Source organism: Miniopterus schreibersii (assembly GCF_964146895.1).
Source record: "Miniopterus schreibersii genome assembly, chromosome: 19".
Classification (NCBI taxonomy): domain Eukaryota; kingdom Metazoa; phylum Chordata; class Mammalia; order Chiroptera; family Miniopteridae; genus Miniopterus; species Miniopterus schreibersii.
In genome coordinates this window covers 23597809-23618541 of record NC_138119.1, presented here as the reverse complement: position 1 = coordinate 23618541, position 20733 = coordinate 23597809, and the positions used below count along the sequence as shown (strand labels likewise).

Sequence of the window (20733 nt, the reverse complement as noted above, 5' to 3'; positions counted from 1 at the left end):
GAATTATTAAGAAAGTAGGAACGATTAAACTTTCTCATTGAATTGTATGAAGTAAAGGGAGGAATGAATGACTACAGGGTTTTGACTTGGGCAATATAGTGTATGTTGGACAATTTGATAGAACATGGGAGGAAGAACAGATTTGTTGGGAGTAAGGAATGATGATTTGCATCCATTTAGAACTGTCGAGCTTGAGGTATCTGCAGGACATTGCTGTAGAAATGTCTAGATGGAAAGTGAATATTCCCTTCTGGAGTTCAGAATAAAGATATGGGCTAGAGCTACAGATCTGTGAGTCTTTCATGAGTGAGATGAGATTTCTTCACAAGTGAGTTTAAAATGAGAGGAAGAGGGCCAAAGACAGAAACTACTGCAACATTATTATTTAAGAGATGGACACAAGACAAAGCCATCAGTGGTACTAAGAACTGGTCAGTGAGGTAGGAAGAAAATCAGAGAAAATGGTATCCTGGCAACCAAAGGAAGGAGTTTCAAGAAGGGGGGGGGGGGTTAATGGTTTCTCCAGTAGATGATACCTGCTCAAGTGAAGTATTTGGAGAGAATGTAAGAGAAGTTGTTCATAGCTGCTGATAGAATATTTATCTTTTTACAAGTCTACAGTGTCAAGAAAGAACATGAAGGACTTCATGGGGGATAAGAAGCTTGACTGCATTTTCAAAAATTGCTAAGATTATATATAAGAAACAGGAGCCTATTGGAGAGAAGAAAATAGCATGGAGATGGATTTAGCTTTGAAAGGATGATTCATCCTCTGGCATACAAGGTTTTAAATGTTTGGTTAAAACCTTCAAAGAAAATCAGAAGGATATGCATTTAAATAGGTAAGCAAAGGAGAGCGAGTATATTCTTGAAGGAACATGATGGGATGAAAGCAGTGTTTTCGTGGGACTGAATTAAAAGGTAGGATGATTTGCACAATGAGAGGAAATGAATATCAGAGAATTCAGGGTGGTGGCTGCATATTTTAGACCGAGAACTGTATCTAAAATCACAGAACATGAAACAAAAAAATAGAAATAAAATGTGTTTTATTGTGATAGTAATATGCTAGTATTTCATGTAAAGGTGCTGTCTTTTCATATGAAGTTTGAATCTCAGTGAGAGTCATTAATGCATCATTTATAGAAATGCACATCAAATCTGCCTTCCTATTGATATTTACATTAACCTTGCTCTAGGAACATTCAGTGCTGGAGCTTTTATTTCTCTCCCAGTGTTCAGATTACATTATGTATTCAATAAACTTGCTTAATAAAGTAAACACTTCAGCTTAATCGCTCCCACTAAATAACTAAATGAGCTCATCTGCTCATGTTATTATGGTCAAAGAAAGTGTCAAATAAAACTCAGAATCTTAATTTAGATACCATATTTGAACATTTCCAATTGCAGACAAGGCTGTGAATTAATCCAACAATAAAATTCCTTATGTACTGCTTTCAAGGTTGACTTAACTCTGCCGGTCACATAATGATCAGTTAAACATGATCATTTTATCTAAATGAAGACATTGTTTCTGGTTCTTTAATCTTAATTTTAAACAAATTATATTTCTGGCTTCTTTTATATGACTCATTTATTTAAACGAGTTTGCTGTCAGTAATTGTAAATGAGCTAATCTAATGCAGCCTGTCTTAAACCGGGTCAGTGGAACACCCTTCCAGAAGAGATTCATCATGTGATGTTCTACCTATATTCACCCAGACAAAAAAGGGAGAAGTTTTCACAGAAATAACATTTATTTGGGAAATGTGGCACTTTAGATCTTCCTCTTGTTGAGTTAAAACTCACATCAGCATATTAACATTTTTGGAAAGATGTGCAGTAAAGAAACTTGATACACCTAAGTAGGGCTTGGCACATAGCACGTGCTCTTTACCTACTGAATGAATGAACTTAGTTTAATCTTTTTTTCCCCTCAGACTTATTGGACCACTGAACTCTACTATTTTTCTAAAAGAATCCCACAAGGTTATCATTTGATAAATATGTACTTAGCAAGATATGGAAACAACCTAAGTGTCTGTCGATGGAAGAGTGGATAAAGAAAATGGTGTGTGTGTGTATTGTGTGTGTACTATTCAGCCCTAAAAAAGGAAGGAAACCAGACAGAGAGAGACAAAGCACATATGGTATCAGTTATATGTGGAATCCTAAAAATAAAAAGAAAGTTAAACTCATAGAAACAAACAGTAGCTTAGTGGTTGCCAGGGGCTGGAGGGTGGGAAAAAATGGGAAGATGCTGGTCAAAGTATACAAACTTTCAGTCATAAGATGTGTAAGTTCTGAGGAGCTAATGTATAGCATGGTGACAATAGTTAATAATACTGCATTGTATACTTGAAATTTGCTAAGCACATAGATCATTAGTGTTCTCACCAAAAAATAAACCAAAACAAACAGTAACTGGGTAAGGTGATGGATGTGTTAATTAACTTCATTGTGGTAATCATGTCACAACACATACGCATATCAAATCATCACACTGTACACTCTAAATCTTTACAATTTTGTCAACTATACCTCGATAAAGCTGGAGGAATAACACTGTCTTGGATATTGTAAAAATACCTATTCAGTGTTAAAGTCTTGCAGAGAATTGGTTTGGCAAATAGCTGTTAGTAAATACCAGTCAATAGCATCTCTCAATAGAGAATAAAGAAAACGTAAATTCACCCCCTTAAATACTGAGCTTATTCACCAAGTAAGTTGGTTGGCCTAAGTCTCAGGTCAGTGATGTCCTCAGGCGAGCCCTGACGTGGTTCTGGAGACTGTTCAACGGGCCACTGCAGTCCCTCCTGTTTCTCTAATTATGAAAGCTCTGTCTGCCGAGGGCTTACACTGAGGGGCTTCACGATGGGCACGGCAACCCTGCCCAGATCACACAGCTATTTCATGGACACAGCCATCGATCTGGAACACTCTTGAATTTGTTTCCACTAGTCTTTATTTTTAATACGTATTTCTAAAGTGCATAGAATGGCACCTTTGTTAGCACTTTACAAGAACTGTGGTGAACTCTAAGAATAGTCAACGGAAAGTACTGCAAACGGATAAACAGAAAGTTCTGCAGTGAAGCAACTGAACTGCATGAGTTAGCTCAAACAGGGAAAAATATCTGCGCCAAACTGGGTCTTCCTGAGTCTCATGCTCAATAACTGAGACCATGTTGAGTCTTGTGCTCAGTGACAACTGCTCCAGCAGCAGAGAACACTAAAGTAGACACACTCTGAAAGCTACCATTGATGCACCTGCTATAACGTTAAGGAAACGGAACATTCTTTATTGGGCAACATTGCTAAAACCAGGTGTTTAGTTAGAATTTAATTCGGCGGCTTACTCTGCAGAGTCAGGCTCATGCTGCGCTGCACCACCCCAGCTTCATTCGCAGCTACACACGTGTAGTCGCCGGCATCCTCGTTCTAGGGAAGAGAGTGTTTACGACAACGTGAGCTTACGGAGCAGAGTTTACATGGAATTTCCTTTGTGAGAAGGCGTTTTAATGGAAAGAGAAAACCTACATGTGTTTAACCTCATAAACAGGTTAAAAAAAGAAGAAAAAATTTCCCCGGCTAAATTTTTTCAAAACAGCCTATTATTGCTCTCTAACATCATAATTACTAAGAAACCAAGGCAAAAATAGCATTTTTTAATAACCATCTATTCAAAATTACCTTACTAAAGGAAAATGCTGATGCTATTCTTATAGTAATTTAAAAAGCATTAAAATAATCAGGACAAATTAATAAATATCGAGTCCTTTCTAATGGAGATTAGGTAATAAAAAAAAATTAAGCTTAGCCTCTATCTCGAGAGTTTGACATTTAGGAGAGAAAGTGAAAAGCTAACTCACAGAATGCAATTCCCCAATTTATATGTATGTGATATAAAAATAAGCACTGTATGAGTTTAGATTTGGCAACTAGTAAGTCACAGATTTCGCCAAAGGTCTTATGAATAGGAGAATTCTGGTCTTGTTAATAGAAACATGACGCCAATAAAGGGAAACTGAATTGCAGGAAACAGAGGAGCGTGGGAGAAGGAAGACAGACGCTGATTTAGATGTCCAGCTGGGGCTGCCAGCGTATTCTCGAAATAGAAGCTTCTAGCAGGGAAATGTAAGTAGAAGTCGGAAGACTTTCAGGGTTGGGGATAGATATTTAATAATCTGAAACTGGATGGCGAAAAAAATGTTGTATTAGTATTAACGTTGGTAGGAGAAGGACCAACAACTAGAGAAGTGGTAATATTTGTGTAGACAAAAGAGGGGAGATGGGTAATGAAGAAACCTGAGACTCATTAGTGTTCAGCAGCTACAGGTAGATATCATCTCAAAACTTAAGGGTAATCAACTAAATCTAATGTTGAAATCAAACCAACGAGAATAAAAGACTGAGAGTGGTCCATTGGAATAAGTGATTAGATAGTATATTTTAATGATTATTTCAACTAATTCAACAAATTACCCATATGTAGTCTAACTGAGAAATTTTTAGATAAGATATCTCATTCATGTGACCCCCAAATCAGAATAACTTAGGGCACCCCTCATTTTCCAAATTACAGAAGTTTTTGGAAAGCCTGATGTATAGTTATCGGCTTAGTGATGAAAACTGCCCTATAATTTACTTGTAGTCATGTTTGTGATTTTTCAATTTCCTGTTCTACTGATGCTAAATAACAGGGCAATGATCGGGAACAAAGCAGAAAAATTATTTTATTGCTTGTACTTCTTCAAAAGGGCTAAAAAGAATTGATTTGAACCATTGTTTCAGTTTTTTATAAGAACCCATTGATTCAGATGTTATGATTTAAATGAGAATGCAAGAGAAGCTCTTCCCATCCATGGCACCTATAGAAAGGCCTTCGTTGTGGCAATTCCTGAGTGACTTACTACAGTGCCGTAAATGGCCAGGGAGCCATTGCCAAGTTGCCGGATTCTGTGGTTAATTTCAATATCCACCCCCTTTCTGCTCCACTGGATGGTTGGGGCAGGATCCCCTTTCACCTCACAGTTCAGAATTGCATTTCCGCCAAGCGGTTCGATCCAGTTAGAAGGGTAATCACCTTTGAAGACTGGAGGTTCTGGGGAAAAACACAGGACATGTGTAAGCAAGAGGAAGCTCTGGTCATTTCTTTGGGATTTTGACCTATGTAGAAAGGTTATTTAGTGAAGGGCACAACCACTTTCAAACCCCATGAATTTTCCAAAATCAACTGCTCATGCTAATCAACTAATCTCATCAGTTTCAAGAACGTAAGCAGACGATTAACTTTGTGCCAAGTCATCTCCTTACTTACTGCTCACTTACTTTGAGTTGAATGTTCATACAATTCTATTTCTCATGAATTTGCACATCCGTGAATTAGGGCTAAATGGATTAATAAACTGAAGTTATGGTGTATTACTACATAACAAGGAAGCAAAATACCAACCATTTATTATAAATAGATTATGAATAAAAAATAGAGCACTTTTGCCTACCTTTCACATAAACAAATCCAATTGCCTTCACAAAACCGATGCTGTTCTCTGCAGTGCACACGTAAGTGCCCGAATCCTCTTTTGAAACCCTTTCAATAACAAGTTCACTGTGTCCGTTGACACTGTCAAAGTGGGCTGAGGGAAACAAGTTAGGAAACAACACAAATGCTTCTCAGTAACCTAGGAAAATAATCACAACAGCTCAGTATTTTGCAGGTTAGATTTATGGGTTGGTCAGCAATTGAACCAGAGGTCTCATCCTGACCTCGGGAAAGAGGGCTTTTTCCACAGATCCCTTCCTCTGAGCTATTTGCTGTCTATAGATGCTTGTTTGAAGAATGAAAAACAGCAGAAGGAACAGGAAGAGGGAATGAAAACAAACATTTAAAAAAATTATTTTAGATTAAAAGTACACCCTTCGTCTCAAAAGTGTGGCCTAAATCTGAATATCTTTCATTCAGAAATATGACATTTCCCATTTAATTTATCTCACCACCACATTTCCTCCCAAACAATTTACATCAAAAACATGAAAACCTTTTCAGTCATAATTCAACTGGCATGGTAGGTCAGAGGGGATGTCAAGAAAATATATGCCAGGTAGGTGATGACAATATGATTAAATTTGTAATAATTTAAACTTCTCCATAAATGGTGATGGTATAAATACTTACAAAGGTAGTTGTAATATTTGGAATACACTATAAGGTTAATCCTAAGACAAAGGATACCGAACAAGATTCTGATTAGACCAGCCAATATCTAATTATGTTAGGTATATATTGATCGTGCATGCTTTCCCCATTCAAAGTATCTTTTAAAATTTCATACTGCTGAATGCTAAGTGAAAAATTAAGCTTTAACATTTAAATAGCTAAACCAGTACTATACCTTCAGAAAACAGTACTTAGATATTTCTGCACATTATTTTCCCTTAGTGACATATACTATTATTATTATTAAAATAATATAGTTGGTGTATTCCAGTTATTAACATAAATATGTATAACACAAAACACTCAAGAGTATTACTACATTTCTAACAAGATATTTATTAAATGCTAATAGTGTAGGATTTCAGAACTCAATTTTGGGCAAGTTCTCATTACTGTAATGTCTTTATGCGGATGACAAAGTCTAATAAGTAAGGAAATACTTGTCCCCTCAGCTCCTGGGTTCCAGGCACTAACTACCTCAACATGTAGTTCACATATTGATCAGAAATTTCTACGTAATCGATCTACACTATAATAGAGGTTAATGCATACAGTGAGCAGCAGAGCTCTCTGTAAAATTGGGTGAATCTTCAGGACTCTGACAGCAGCCACCTTACTCCCTTTATCAATGCCGAAGGAGTTTCAGTGGGGATACATTTCGGTGCCAGTATCTGCAATACAGTCTTCCCCAGGGGCAGACATTATTTTTAGGTTAAAAAACCTACTTAGACCCTGCAACATATGGCCCCAGGACCAACTTATCCTTTCAAAAGAATGACAAGAACATACTTTACTAGGTATAGGGTAAAACCCAGGCAAAGACACACATTTTAGAGAATGCAGAGCAATCAGTTCTTCATGTAACTTTCCACCGGTTCCCACGGCTAAAGGAAATGAAGACTGGGTTAGAGTTCTTTATGGCTGTATTTACTCTCTTCTGAAGAATTAAATTACCAACCTGGGATAATATTGTTATTGAAGGTCCATGTTAACTTGGGCAGTGGAATACCAGTGGCTCTGCAGCTTAATCGTAGCTGTTCGCCTTTATTTAATGACACATCTCCAGGGAGTTCAGTAAACGTGGGGAGAACCTGCACGGTGAGGCTGACAGTGTGTGTGTCTTCACCCACAGCATTGTTTGCAACACAGGTATAGGTGCCAGAATCCTCCGGCTTAAAGAAAGAAAAACCGCAGTGCTTAAAATTACTTAACCTCACATCATATTACATAAAACACAAACTTGCATAGCCTGGTCCCCAAAGGAGCATTCTTATGTAAAGACGGTTTAAATTTCCATCTTGTAGTCTGACCCACCTGTCTAGCTTTCAGCATAACATAATTTATCATGTATAAGCGTTTAAACAAAAGCCCATTCCTTACAGAACTCTGGTGTTTTATAGTCATGAGAGCTCAGAAAACTTTAGATTCTAGAGTCTATTAAACAGCCAAGATTATACCATAAAATGAATGGGATCAACTTTATCCTTTTAATCTGTTCAAATTAAGTCCACCAAGATTTAGTTATGAAATTTAGGCATTTTAAAGGGTAACGAGGAGGAGTAAGATATGCTCAGAAGCTCTGAAATTGATTCACATTTTAATTATGTTTACTATTTGGTGCTAAGAATGATACTCTCAAAACACATGACAATTTTTTAGGTATGTGGTACGTATAGACACATATTTCTCTCCAAGGGGACGGCCACTGAGAAACTGAGATGCTTCTGGTAGCTACAGCTCTGCAGACTGGTGAGGTACCACCTAAGAATATTAAAAGACCTCAGCATGCATAGATCTCCAAGACTTTAGTTTCCTTGTCAGTTAGAAAGGGTTATTTAAAACCTAGAAAGAACCAAAAAACTGCTTTTTGTATTTGCTCAATAAGACATCAGACTCTCTTACATCTCCATTCTTTCAATCATTCCCATACACAGTTATAAGTACGGACTATAACGAAGACACTTAGAATTCTTTCTGAGAAACAGGTTTTAATAAAAATAAAGGAACAATTTTAGAAGGAGGCCATTTACGAGTTCCTACTCTCGGTTCAATACTAGCCTCAGGCCTGGGACATAAAGTAAGTGTAAAATTAATTTTGTAAACTGAATTTATAAGAGTATTTTTCTTTTCTTATTAAAAAACATATCTCCAAGTAAAGATATTAAAAGTGAGAAGATAAATCAACAGTCTGGCTCAGTGTATCTATTCATGTCTATTATACTTACCACAACATTTTCCAGAATGAGTTCTCCATAGGGTTCAACAGTGTATTTTCCTAACAAGTTAGCTAAAAGAACGTCGTCTTTTTTCCAGTTAATTGCTGGCGTGGGGATTCCATCCGCCACACATGGAAGAACAGCTTGTGAATTCTCAGTGACCGTGTAGTATGCTTCCGTACTTCGAATTTTGGGTGGCACTACGAAGAGTTTAAAATAGACGGTTATTCAGGGTATTGAGTTCAATAATATCTTTATTTACATTGAAAATTAACACACAAAAGAGTCTTTTGAAATTTCCTAGAAATACTAAAAAAAATCTATTAAGATACTAATTTGTTACTATAAAAGTAATCAATATTTTTGATGCTAGCTGAATTGTAATGAGTTTGAACTTATTGAGTATTTTACAATCAGTTTCAGAGCAAATGACTTAGAACAGCGCTGAAAATCTCAACATTTTATTTGACTTCCTGACTTTTCTTAGTTGAGTTTCGTCTCTTTTTGCAGCAAAGTAAAACAAACCAACAAAAAACAGGAATGCTTCTATGGTTGTATAACTACTGGATTTGTATCACAGACGTATTATGAGAACGAACTAATGAAAGTTACTAGTTTAAACACTATAAAACACTATCCCATACTGAATACCATAAAGTGCTAAAGAAAAAAAAATTATTGCAGTATTTCATATGTCTTACAACAAATGCAAGTAAAACCAGGTCAAGACAATTCAGATTTTATATAGTCACAAAGGGAAATTTTACAGTGGTTTAATCACCGTGCATTATGATACCAAATATTTCCTGTGCCTCAATTTTTTTGAACTACAATATAGGCAATAAAGATAAGAGGAATGTTTTGGTGTGCTAAAAAATTCCTTAGTGGATGTAGAACTAAGATATTCTAAAGGAAAAATCTTGAAAGTTTTAAGAATAGTTGGCTCAAAACGTAAAAATACCTCCCCTCCTAAAACAATAAACTTTGGAATTATTCAAATGTATCAGTGAGAAAGAAATCAACTTTAACACCCTTTAAAAAGGGACAGGACAACAGTTGGTGTCAGCAAAAATAAAGCTATTGTGTAAACTCCAATTTTTCATCCTTTCGATAATTATCTGAGTAAATATATAAGCATATGATTGAGCATATGCATAATCATTACAGATAACATGAAAAACATAACCTATTTTGCTTAATGGTGCATCATACTCAATTTTTTTTTTTAATTAAATTGTGCTGTGTTTTTATTATCTCTTTTATGCTGGTTTCCTTGGAGTTGTTATTTCTTTTGTTGGTTGTTACAGAGTTCCCACATTACTACACTTAATTCAATTCATTCTTTTTTGAAATGAAAAATTTAAGGCTATGCCTTTATATTTGAGTTTAGTTTTGGCCACACACCATACATTTTGATTTCTAGTGTTCTTATTTTTATTATTTTCTAAAAAACCTAAAAATAAAAACATATTCTTCGACCTACTTGCTGGCTAGAATGCTATTTTTTAATTAGCCTGGGGTTGGGGTTTTTGGCATTAAAGGTTCATTACACGTGTCTAGCTATATTGCATTGTGGGTAGGAATTGTGAATGTATTTTTAAATCTTAACGATTTCTTTGCTGTTTGGTATCTGGTCAATTTTGGTAAATTTTCTACAAATACTAGAAAAGGAGTATTGTTGATGTATTATATTCATTCCTTATTTACTAAGGGATTAATGTGTATTGATTAGTTCAAGTATATTCACTGAAAACAGGTATAAATCAGGAAAAGAAATTTAGAAAACTCATAAACGGTGATTTTCTTATTTTGGCTAAATTATTCATTTATCAATTAAAAGTGGTTTCACTTGAACTTTTACTGTTACCTATGAAGCTGTAGGAAATTCAAATACAGCTGAAAAATAAAAAATAGCTTTCACAAATTTTCAAAGAAAAGCAGAAACTCATCATTAAAACGAGACTAACAGCACTATTACTAATATTAATATTACTAGTACTAATAATAGTACTGAAAATAGTAGTTAGGAACAGTTTGATTTGCTTGTTGTTTCCTACCACTGATATGAATAGTTATTCTATCTTTAGTCTTACGATATATATTAACAACTAAAATATTTCAATACTGGTCTTTAGGTAATTTGTAATTGAGTACAAAGGGAAAAAAATGGTAATTTTTTCTGTTACAAAAATATACGTGTAAATATTTTGCTACTTTAAAATAATGACTCCAGTAGATCTCCAATACTCAGTAGGTTCATACGGGATTTATAATGTAGGTCATGGTGATCAGTGTGGAGCCAAGATGACTTTCAACTTGAGAAGGAAAGCAGAAGAGTCGCCAAGAAAAACGGCCTTCTCATAAGCCAAAGTACAGATCTCAAGAATCACAATACGAGGGGATTATTGCTAACACATTAATTATCCTGGCTATATTAATAAAATATCTCTTTCTCGCACACAAATAAATAATACCTATACAAAACAGATTTGAGGGGCAAGTGTACTTGCACCAGACACACATTCTGAACTCCTGGCTTCGCACGGTTTTGATTTCCATCGGATGTCTTCTTCGTGGCCTCTTCTCGTTGCCATGTCTGCAGCAGGGTGAACCAGTTTAGGGGACAGCACCTACCGTGGACGGTGAGCCTGGTGCCGGCGCTGCTGGCCCCTGCCGCGTTAGCCGCCGTGCACGTGTACTGGCCGGCGTCCTCCGGCCGGGCAAAGGCTATGTGCAGGGCCCCCGAGCTGATGAGGCGCCGGCGGACTGAAGCCACAACCGGGTGGCCGTCCTTGTGCCATGTGATGTCAGGCGGCGGGAGGCCGTCCGCCTCACACGGTAACGTGAAGGGCTTATCCACAGCAATGATATATTCCTTCGGATGGGGGCTGATGACTGGGGGAACTGAAAGATATGAAGTTCACGTCTCATCTTAAAAGCATGAATGGACCACTTATAGACTTTGATATTGCCCTAGCAAAGGGAAGTCACGTAGATAAGAAAGAAACACAACCCTGATTTCAGGGTATCAGCAAAGGATCACTGCAGTTTGTGTTCATTGACCTCATTTCAGAAAATTATTCTCTGATGTAGTTAACAAATGTAAATAATAATCAGCTTTAAATAGGATATAAACATACATTCCTGAGGGATTGCATTTCCAGAAAATTTAAGCTGTGTTGCCAGAGGCACTTCCTTTAACATACATGTATTATGTGATTCATTTCAGCTACTTAAACTTTCAAAACAGACCCCTTCAAAGTTTGGAAATTTTTTCACTGGGTCTCTACTCATGCATTCCTACAGTGCTCAGCATGGCGTGTCACATCCAGTGGCCAACTTTAATGCAGTATTTGAATGAATGAATAAATAAATGAATGGATCATGGAAAATAATTGTATAGCTCAAAATCTTCCCACTTCTTCAGAAAACAATGGAAGGGCTTATGATAAGGATTTTTCTTCCTATTGTTTAGAATAGGTTGATTACCACGTACATATTGGCCTGGATATTCTACTGATTTAGACATATTAAATAAGTATGAGGGAACAGCCAACCATAAGCAAAGAGAAAGGAAAGAGAGGATGACTCTGCTGCCTTCAAGTCCAGAGACAGTGACAAGTTGCAGAGACAACCATGATGGTAAAAATGCCACTTTAAGTGTGCGTATGAAAAAAAAAAAAATCCTCTGAATCATCCACCACGGATTCAAAAAAGCTTGAGAAACAAGGCCAGCGATATTCATTGTTACCACATGCTGATGAAGAAATGAAATCCAAAACAAGAGATCTCTAAGAACTCCACTCTTCCAAGTAAAGCCCTGTGCATGGCCAGACCCAGGGACCCAGAACTATCTGCTACATCTCCAAGGCTGTGGAGAAATGGTCAATTATGTAGAGACCAAATCTTAGGCTGCACACTCCGAGTGATGAATAAAAAAAATCGCCAAGTTGTGAAAAAATAGGAATAAGCATGCTAAAATTATTTTTACCAACCAAAATTATTTGGTTGGATTTGTGCTTGCAAATTACATGCTGTATCTGCAAGGAGAAGTTGTATTCAGGATTTTGCACGAATCTAGAGCCCACAATCATCTCTGGTTGCTTTTAGGATGTTGAAATGCTATTGTTTAATGTGTCTTTGTCCCACAATTGCTCATATCAATAATTTTATTCCATTGGTGAAAACAAAACAAAAAAAACCGCTCAAATCTGGAACTGCTCTTTCCCATGACCTCTATATTGCCAAAACCAATGAGCATTTCTCGGTCCTTACCTTCCATGACCTCACCTGCACCCAGCAAAGCTGTCCACTCACTTCTTGAATCTCTCCTAGCCTCCGTCTAGTACTTCGACACCGCTGCCCTCTCCTTTTAATTTTTTCCAGTGTCCTCTCCTTTCTCGGAGCTCCCTACACAATGCAGCGTCCCGGGGCTTTGTCCTTAGCTCCTTTCTATCCAAGTTCTCAACCACTCTTGTGAGTTAAAATACACTGAGTACTTCCCTAATTTATACCTTTGACTATACTTCTCCCATGAGCCTTGAATTCATAAACAGTCAACTCTCTATTTGACATCTCCACTAGGATCTCTAATAGTTTCCCATGTTTAACAGGATTACACAGAAATCATGGTTCTCCCTTGCACTCCCCGTGGCACTATCCTCACTCACCAGCTCAAGCCCAAGGCCCAGGAAACAACACTAATTCTTCTGTTTTCCTAACCTCCCAAATCTGATTTATCAGCAGTCCTAGCGATTACATCTCCAAAAGCATTGCCAACCCATCACTTTTTTCATTAACCCTTGCAACCCACACGCCGGCCCCCACTCCTGGCCAGACCACAATACCCTGCCAAGATGGCCCGAATGGTTCTTCCAGCTCTAGTCGGGCCTTTTCTCTAAGCCATTATCTACACAGCAGCAAAAGAGGTCGTCCTACAACCAAATCAGAGTCTTGGCTAAAGGCTTCCCGCTGCGTAGACTATGAGATCTCACCTTCCTGTGGCCCTTCGGCCCTCGGCGCACAGTCGCCAGCCCCCCCTCGCTCATCACCGTCTAGCCACACTGGCACGCTGCTTCTCTTACCCTTTCCTGCCTCGGGCCCTGGCACATGCTGTCCTCTTTGCCTCAGACACTCGGACACCTTTACAGGTTACCCTAGCTCATCGGTCAAGTCTCAGCTTATAGGGGACCCCCTCAGAGAAGCTACTTGAATGGCTGAAGAGGTCCCCACACGTCCCCTTTATTCTCAATCTCAGCCATCTGCTTTCACCTCCACATAGCATATATCAGAATTTAGAATTATTTTATTTATTTGGTAGTTTAGTTTTTTCCTTCTTCATACTGTAAGGGAACGGTTGTGTCTGTGATGTTCAATGTATTTCCACTGATTATCCCAGTAAGTATTTGTTGAAAAATACAAAGAAATTAGATTTACAATCTGCAGGTAAGTGAGCTCTACTATAGTCATTAATTCATCACAGGAAAATCGCACCACGAGGAAATTCAAAATCAGCTAACGCAAATTCAGCTGCTCAGAACCTATTTTTAGTGCATTTTCTTATTCACAAAAGCCATGCATATAAGGTGTGAAAATTATACCAAGGAAATATCAGTGAAATGTGAAAAAACCCCATTGTGTCTTGAGAACAGTTTTATCCCGTCAAGTTGGTTTAACAGCGATCATGATTTGTTTTCTTAGGTGGATATTGCAACCTAGTGTTTCATAGTATATCCATAGTAGTATTATGGAGAAAATAGTTTTAAAAATCACCTTAAATATGTGCTACAATGAAACAGAGGACCAAACGGAGGTTCACAGAAGATCAAAATATGATGCGATGCCTCAGTTTTCTTCTTCAATGTAAAAAAACCCTCCCAACACACTAAATTTTCTTCCTCAATAAGGGTCATACATGATATAAACTAAAAGTGCTGAGAACGACTTTAGCTCTATGAATTTTAGTATTCATTGCGACAAGCACCTTTGCATAAAGATACAGAGAGCTGTTACTTGCATACCTTGAACATTCAACTTGATTCTGCCCAAGGCTGTGCCCGCCGGGTTCTGAGCCACACACATGTAAGTGCCGGCATCCCCTCTGTCGGCTCTGGAGATCTGCAGGCCGCCCCTGGGAAGAACTGTGTGGCTTTTGCCTACATCACAGTAATAGAAGCAGAGTGAGAAGAATTTTTATTTCTGTGAAAAAAAATCATACCGACTTCTGAATTAGAGAACACCCTAGAGCCATGGTTTTTCTTGATAAAAACAGTGTAGATACCTGAAGTGATGACATTGATGCCTTCTTTTTGCCAAGTAATGAAAGGACTGGGTGTCCCTGTTGCTTCACACGGTAACAAAATGGGATTGTTCAGGATGACGTCTAGTTCACTTGGCTGAGGCTGAATGACAGGAGGCTCTAGAAGGACCAATCAATGGAAATCAGCAATGACACTCGGTAGTGGCAGAAAAGTCTACAGTAGCCATGAGGTTAAACATGCCCAGACTCATAATTCCAAAACTGGAGTGATTTGACTGTCCCAGGGAAAAGTGAATATTGGCCACATTACATTTTTTTGAGTCTTGCTACTACAGCCAGTTTCTATTAGAAGACCAGAAACAGGAATAGATTATACAAATTTAGGGAGAGAAGTGATTCGAGAGTTCTTCTGTGGGGTTTGTTGTCTGTGGGTCTTCTTTCTTATTTTTATTTTTTCCACTGATTTTTAGAGAGTGGAAGGGAGGGGGGGGAGAGAGAGCGAGAGCGAGAGAGAAAGAAATATTGACATAAGAGAGACACATCGATTTGTTGATCCTGCAACTGAGGTACGTGGCCTTGACTGGGAGTCGAACCTGAGACCCCTTCTGTCCCCAGGCCGATGCTCTAACCACTGAGCCAAACTGGCCAGCACTGTGCGTTCTCTTTAGGCTACTGAAGACTATCTACCAGGCTTTCTTATCCTCAGCATATTTCTGTGGTTCACAGCTCTAGACAGCACCACCTTTCAAGAATAAACATGATAAAACAAAACTAAAAACCAACATCAAGCTTTTAATGAGTCAAGAGTCCTCCATACCCTGGACGTGAAGGGTCACGTGTCGATGTGCAGAACCGGCCGCATTCCTGGCGACACAAGTGTATCTCCCAGCATGGTTCAATTCACTGGCAAATATTTCAATTGCTCCTAAAAAGAAAAAAGTTTTTGCACACGGTGTACCCATTTTTCTGGTTCGATGAACTGTATCTCTCTGATTTCTGTGTTTTCATCCCCATAGCACAGTGGTGCTGGCTTATATTAATACTTGTAACCTCTGAGGTGCCTAGCAAAGAACTTTTAAAATCATTATTAACAGCTTTATTGAAGCAAAATTTACATATCATAAAATTCACCCATTTAGATTTGCAATTCAGAAATTTTAGTCTATTTACAGTTATGCAACTATCATAATCTAATTTTAGAATATTTCCATTTCCCTAAAAAGAAATCTTATCCCATTTACAGTCACTCCTCACTTCACTCTCAACACCAGCCCTAGGCAATCACTAATTTGCTTTCTGTCTACATATTTCCCTTTATAGAATATTTCATACAGATGAAATCATACGGAAGCCTTTCGTGTCTGACATGTCACGGTAAGCATAGTTTTCGGGTTTCATCTGTTCTAACATGTGTCAATATTTTTGTTCCATTTTATTGCTACATAGAATTCCACTGTATGGATTATCCACATTTTCTTTATCCATTCACCACCTGATGGGCAACTGAATTGTTTCTACTTTTTGGCTATAGAGAATTATGCTGTTTGAACATTTGCAAACAGGTCTTTCTGTGGACATATGTTTTCATTTCTCTGAGTAGATACCTAGGAATGGAGTTGCTGGGTGATATGGTAACTGTTTAACATTATGAGAAAGTTCCAAACTGTTTTCTTTGCACAATACTTTGTGCTGATGGGTAATTAATGTATATTTTATGATTTTAATTACTATCAACTTATACAGGTTTCTGAGAAGGCAAAAAATACTTTGCCTTGAAAGCCAAGTTCCACCCCAAGAGCAAATCTTCTATTATTTCCCTTTTATTGAAGAAATAAAAAAATTCTTTCAGAATAATATGCACACACTCATAAAGCCCCTGGATGCTAGTTGTTGCTTTAGTGTATCTCCAGTGCCCTCCCCAATGCAGGGTGAGTTTTCAGAAACATCAATGTGCATCACCTATACTTTCATATGGGTGAATTATTTTTCCTCTCTTCAATTCTATAGATTTTCAATACTTAACTTCTATAAATGATGGCTACCACCCTCAAAAATTACTCATCACAGCACTTATCACCCAGCCTTACCTGCTAAATTATAAATTGAAAGCAAGAACCCTGTCTTAGTTTTATACCATCTGAAACTTAGTGGAGTATATAGTCTGTTTTAGGCACTAAATGTTTGTTAAATAAATCGACATCCTATTTAGCCAATGAAAGAAATGCTGTCCACTCAAAGCCAACCAGTGAATTTGTTAAACCTTAGATTTAGTAAATATGCCCACAAAATTCCAGTGGATCATGCTTATTCAGATCAGCCTTAGATATTATTACTTTGTTTGCAGACTTCTTTCCTCTCTTCTCATGCCAATTGCATTTCCCCCCCAGCTGCCTAAGCACAGAAATTCATATGTATTTCATTTTTTTAATTTTGGTGCAAAAATGTCTGGTGAGGCCATCCATTCACCCTTAGTCCAATCAACAGATGTGCAATCGCTAAACTTGGTCTTACCTGAGGACTGAATAATTCTGTAGCCATCTCCTCTGGGAAGCAGTCTTATACCATTTTTCATCCAGTGAATGGAGGGAAATGGAACCCCTGAAGCAGTGCAGGTAATTACTGCTGGGGAGTGTTTGGTTACTAGGAAGTCGGTCGGCTCATCAGCTATGGAAGGTGGAACTAAAACAACAACACAAAAAAAGAAAATGCCATGTTTCCAATGCTCACAGATTTCCAAAGAGTTATCACACACCTTTCTCTTTCCACAGTGAAAGCAAATGTTCATTAAAGGGAAAAGGAAGCCCTCTTGGGAGGCTGGAATGATGAATGACGTCAGTCCAACCTTCAATCCAGACACTAAGCCAGTTCTACCTTGGACAGTGAGATCCACGGTTCTCTTGTCCTCTCCTGCATCGTTGGTCACAGTGCACTCGTAAGTGGCAGTGTCATCCACAGAAGGGGAAATAATTACTAGTGAACCAGAAGAAAGGAGCCTGGAAGAAAGAATTTAAAACAATGAGATACTACATATCAGTTTACATAAGTGTTTCCAGTTGGTTCAATATGGTCCCATGTTGTGAATTGAGGGAAATGGAACTCTTTCCTGTTAAAATGAGCATCATTTCTGATACTTCGGGTATCAGACTTTAAGTTTACATGGCAGTTCATTGATAGGGCCTCAGCCTTGACATTTACAGGCAGCAGTGGGTACAAGGATTGCCTGAAGGGGGGATCTTGCATTTTTGAAAAATCAGCCACGAGCAACCATGATCACGATCAACCATGCCCTCCTACGTGAATGCAGTGCACTGAGCACACTGATGACAGCCACTGTTTACTGAGCATTGACTACATTCCTGGCACCATGTCAAATGCTTCACAAAAATTATCTCTAAATTTCAGCAATAACTTCGCAGGTTGGTATTTGGTTATTTCCATTGACGGATGGGTCATTAGTAATTACCCATTTCACATATCTCCTTACATGTATTGGATACCTTGGAGATGCACAGTACATATATTAATGTCTTTTCCTCCCAATGAATTAAAAACTGAAGTGATATGGATCACATGGAATGTTTAGGAGGTTTAGTTAACTACACATACATTATTTAAAGTAAATCTAAATAAGAATATCTATTTTCTTACTTCAAACTGTGCACTAATAGAATAGAAATAATCTGATTGAATGGGACATGTTTGACATGTTTTTAAATTCAAGGGCATTGTACATTTTTCACATAGTGTGTACCTTCAAGTCACTAAACTCCAATGCAAAAAGATTCAAAGGGTGAGAAAGAGAGGGAAGCAATCGCATTTCAGGTGAAACACTCTTAGCTTCATATTTCCTGATGTATTAGAATTGATTTTTGTCAAAGCAGATCATTTCAAAGAGAACATTTCTTTTAGGTACTACTGCAAATCTTTTGACAAGATTACTATCTATTAACTTAATTGAGATACAATAAGTTATGCTCATCTAAAGCATCAGAAGTTCTTTTAATCACTTAAAGGTTAACCCTTAAAAATCATTCACTGCCATATTATGAAGTACGGTGGTAGAGCCAGAGAAATGCCAAAAAATTGGAGAAAATGCTGCTTTTTCTTCCCACACAGGCTGCCAAATACTTAGGTTGTGTTTCAAGGTATAAAATTTGAGTTTTATTCTACAACTAAGCTTGAATTGTTTTTACAGAATAGTGTTTCTTTTGTACCAAATGATGATATCATCTTTTGTCTTTATAAAATTCCAAAAGGTGCTTAAAAAAAAAAAAGCAGAGCAGAAATTTAATCCTGTAGACCTAATTCCTCATGCTTTAAATATATTATTTGTTGTCTTCACTGCTAGAGTTAAAGTATTATTTTTAAACTATTTTTCTAAATAGTAGGTGGGGTTTTTCAATGAAACTATTTCTTACCTGTAGGAATTCTGATTCTGATCCACATTGAGAAGGTGCCCGTTTTTTCTCCAACTGATGGATGGTTTTGGGATTCCAGCAGCCTCACAAGCCAGAGTAGTTTGAACATTTACTGTTACAGTGATGTTGGTAGGACCCAGAGCAATGGATGGAGGAACTAAAATAGTCACCAAATAAGAGAGAAACACACTCAGCAAGTACTATGCCTTCTCAAGTATTTTTGCCCAAGTGAATTTAACCATCGGTAATGTGCCTCATAGTTAGGTAAACAGCATGGTTCTGTGAATTTAAATAGTGCTGCGATGGTGCTGTTCACAATGAGGGGAAAATATGGGTCTTGCCTGTTCATAATATAGTGTAATACATGTGACTAGTCTTGGATATCAAGGTCTTGACAATCTTACGGGTTTAGGCTATCAAAGAACATGGGACCCAAAGGTTGGATGTTGTTCACAGGAGTGTATTTACCATGGACTTGTAAATCTATCCGTCTGCGGTCTGTTCCAGCAACATTGGTCGCCATACACAAATACCGCCCAGCATCGGTGACATGTGCTGACTGGATGTGAAGGAATCCATTTTCCAAGATGGAATATCTACAAGAAAGATCACAGCGGAGTCCCTTGAGTCAGCCTTTTCCGATTATCCACATTTTGACTGAGAGCACTTTTAAAGGCTTAGTTAGATCCATTTCCAGTCCTTTCCCTGCTTCAGAAATTTACAATATCCTGGCGGAATAAAGGGCTATTCTGCAAAGGTGCACAGCAGATGGGTTTGTGATCTTTGAAGAATTATCATCATGTTTTGGATGTAAGTCTTAGAAGTTACGCTTTTAGAATACTGTATTCTGATTCTCATAAGAAGGTGAAGAGATTAATTCTAATATAACAAGATCAAAATAATGCACTGGAAAAATAGTTAAGGACTTATATTTCAGTTCTTACAGCTTTCACCCCTTCCCAGACTGTTACCTTGCATGATTCCCAGAGAGAACAGCTCCATCCTTTCTCCATGTGATCCTCGGGGCCGGCAGGCCTTCGGCAAAGCATTCCAATACAGTTGACTTATTTAAGTGAATGACAAGACTCTGGGGGCCACTCTTTATGCTTGGAGGAACTGCAGGAGAGATGCATATGGAAAACTTCATTTATGTTAATACCACAGCCTGAATTAAGACTTTGAAGTGGTAATACAAGGTGAGCTTTGAGTTAGATGGATAACTTTGCCCACAGCTAATTCAGATCAGTATAAATAGAATCGGGGTTTTATTGCTAAAATATTATTCAAGATACTTTGTGTTTAAAACTAAAGAGTAGATGGGGGAAGGGGATTTTAAATCCCTGGTATGGTGTGTGAAATCTGGCTTTCTATAAGAGAGGCTTGAATAAAAATCAGCTCTAGTCTGATGCAAATTAAAGATGATATTTCTTATTTCTCTTTGGCCAAATAATGGTCAGAGAATGTTAACACTGGCACCACTTCACTTTAAATAAAGAACAGAAAGTGGGCTGTTCTAACAAAAAGCACATCTGTGATTAATCATGCAAGTCTCAGAGCATGTATTTTATTAATCATTGAATGCATATGGGAATAGAAAACCTGAATTTTAATTTTAGCA

At 37.7% G+C, this 20733-nt stretch overlaps 1 protein-coding gene across 1 annotated transcript in view; it reads right to left on the bottom strand.

Annotated features, from left to right (window-relative positions):
* The window catches only part of HMCN1 (hemicentin 1), a 344699-nt gene that overhangs the window by 40363 nt on the left and 283603 nt on the right, over positions 1 to 20733 (bottom strand). The window contains exons 73-86 of the mRNA XM_081121757.1: positions 20087 to 20231; positions 19584 to 19711; positions 19116 to 19272; positions 17569 to 17690; positions 17209 to 17376; positions 15515 to 15622; positions 14719 to 14856; positions 14459 to 14593; positions 11073 to 11342; positions 8448 to 8638; positions 7181 to 7394; positions 5507 to 5641; positions 4916 to 5106; positions 3362 to 3443 (exon numbers count right to left, since the gene is read on the bottom strand). Coding sequence (XP_080977883.1) covers positions 3362 to 3443; positions 4916 to 5106; positions 5507 to 5641; positions 7181 to 7394; positions 8448 to 8638; positions 11073 to 11342; positions 14459 to 14593; positions 14719 to 14856; positions 15515 to 15622; positions 17209 to 17376; positions 17569 to 17690; positions 19116 to 19272; positions 19584 to 19711; positions 20087 to 20231 — 2184 coding nt within the window. The remainder of the gene's footprint in view (positions 1 to 3361; positions 3444 to 4915; positions 5107 to 5506; positions 5642 to 7180; positions 7395 to 8447; positions 8639 to 11072; positions 11343 to 14458; positions 14594 to 14718; positions 14857 to 15514; positions 15623 to 17208; positions 17377 to 17568; positions 17691 to 19115; positions 19273 to 19583; positions 19712 to 20086; positions 20232 to 20733) is intronic.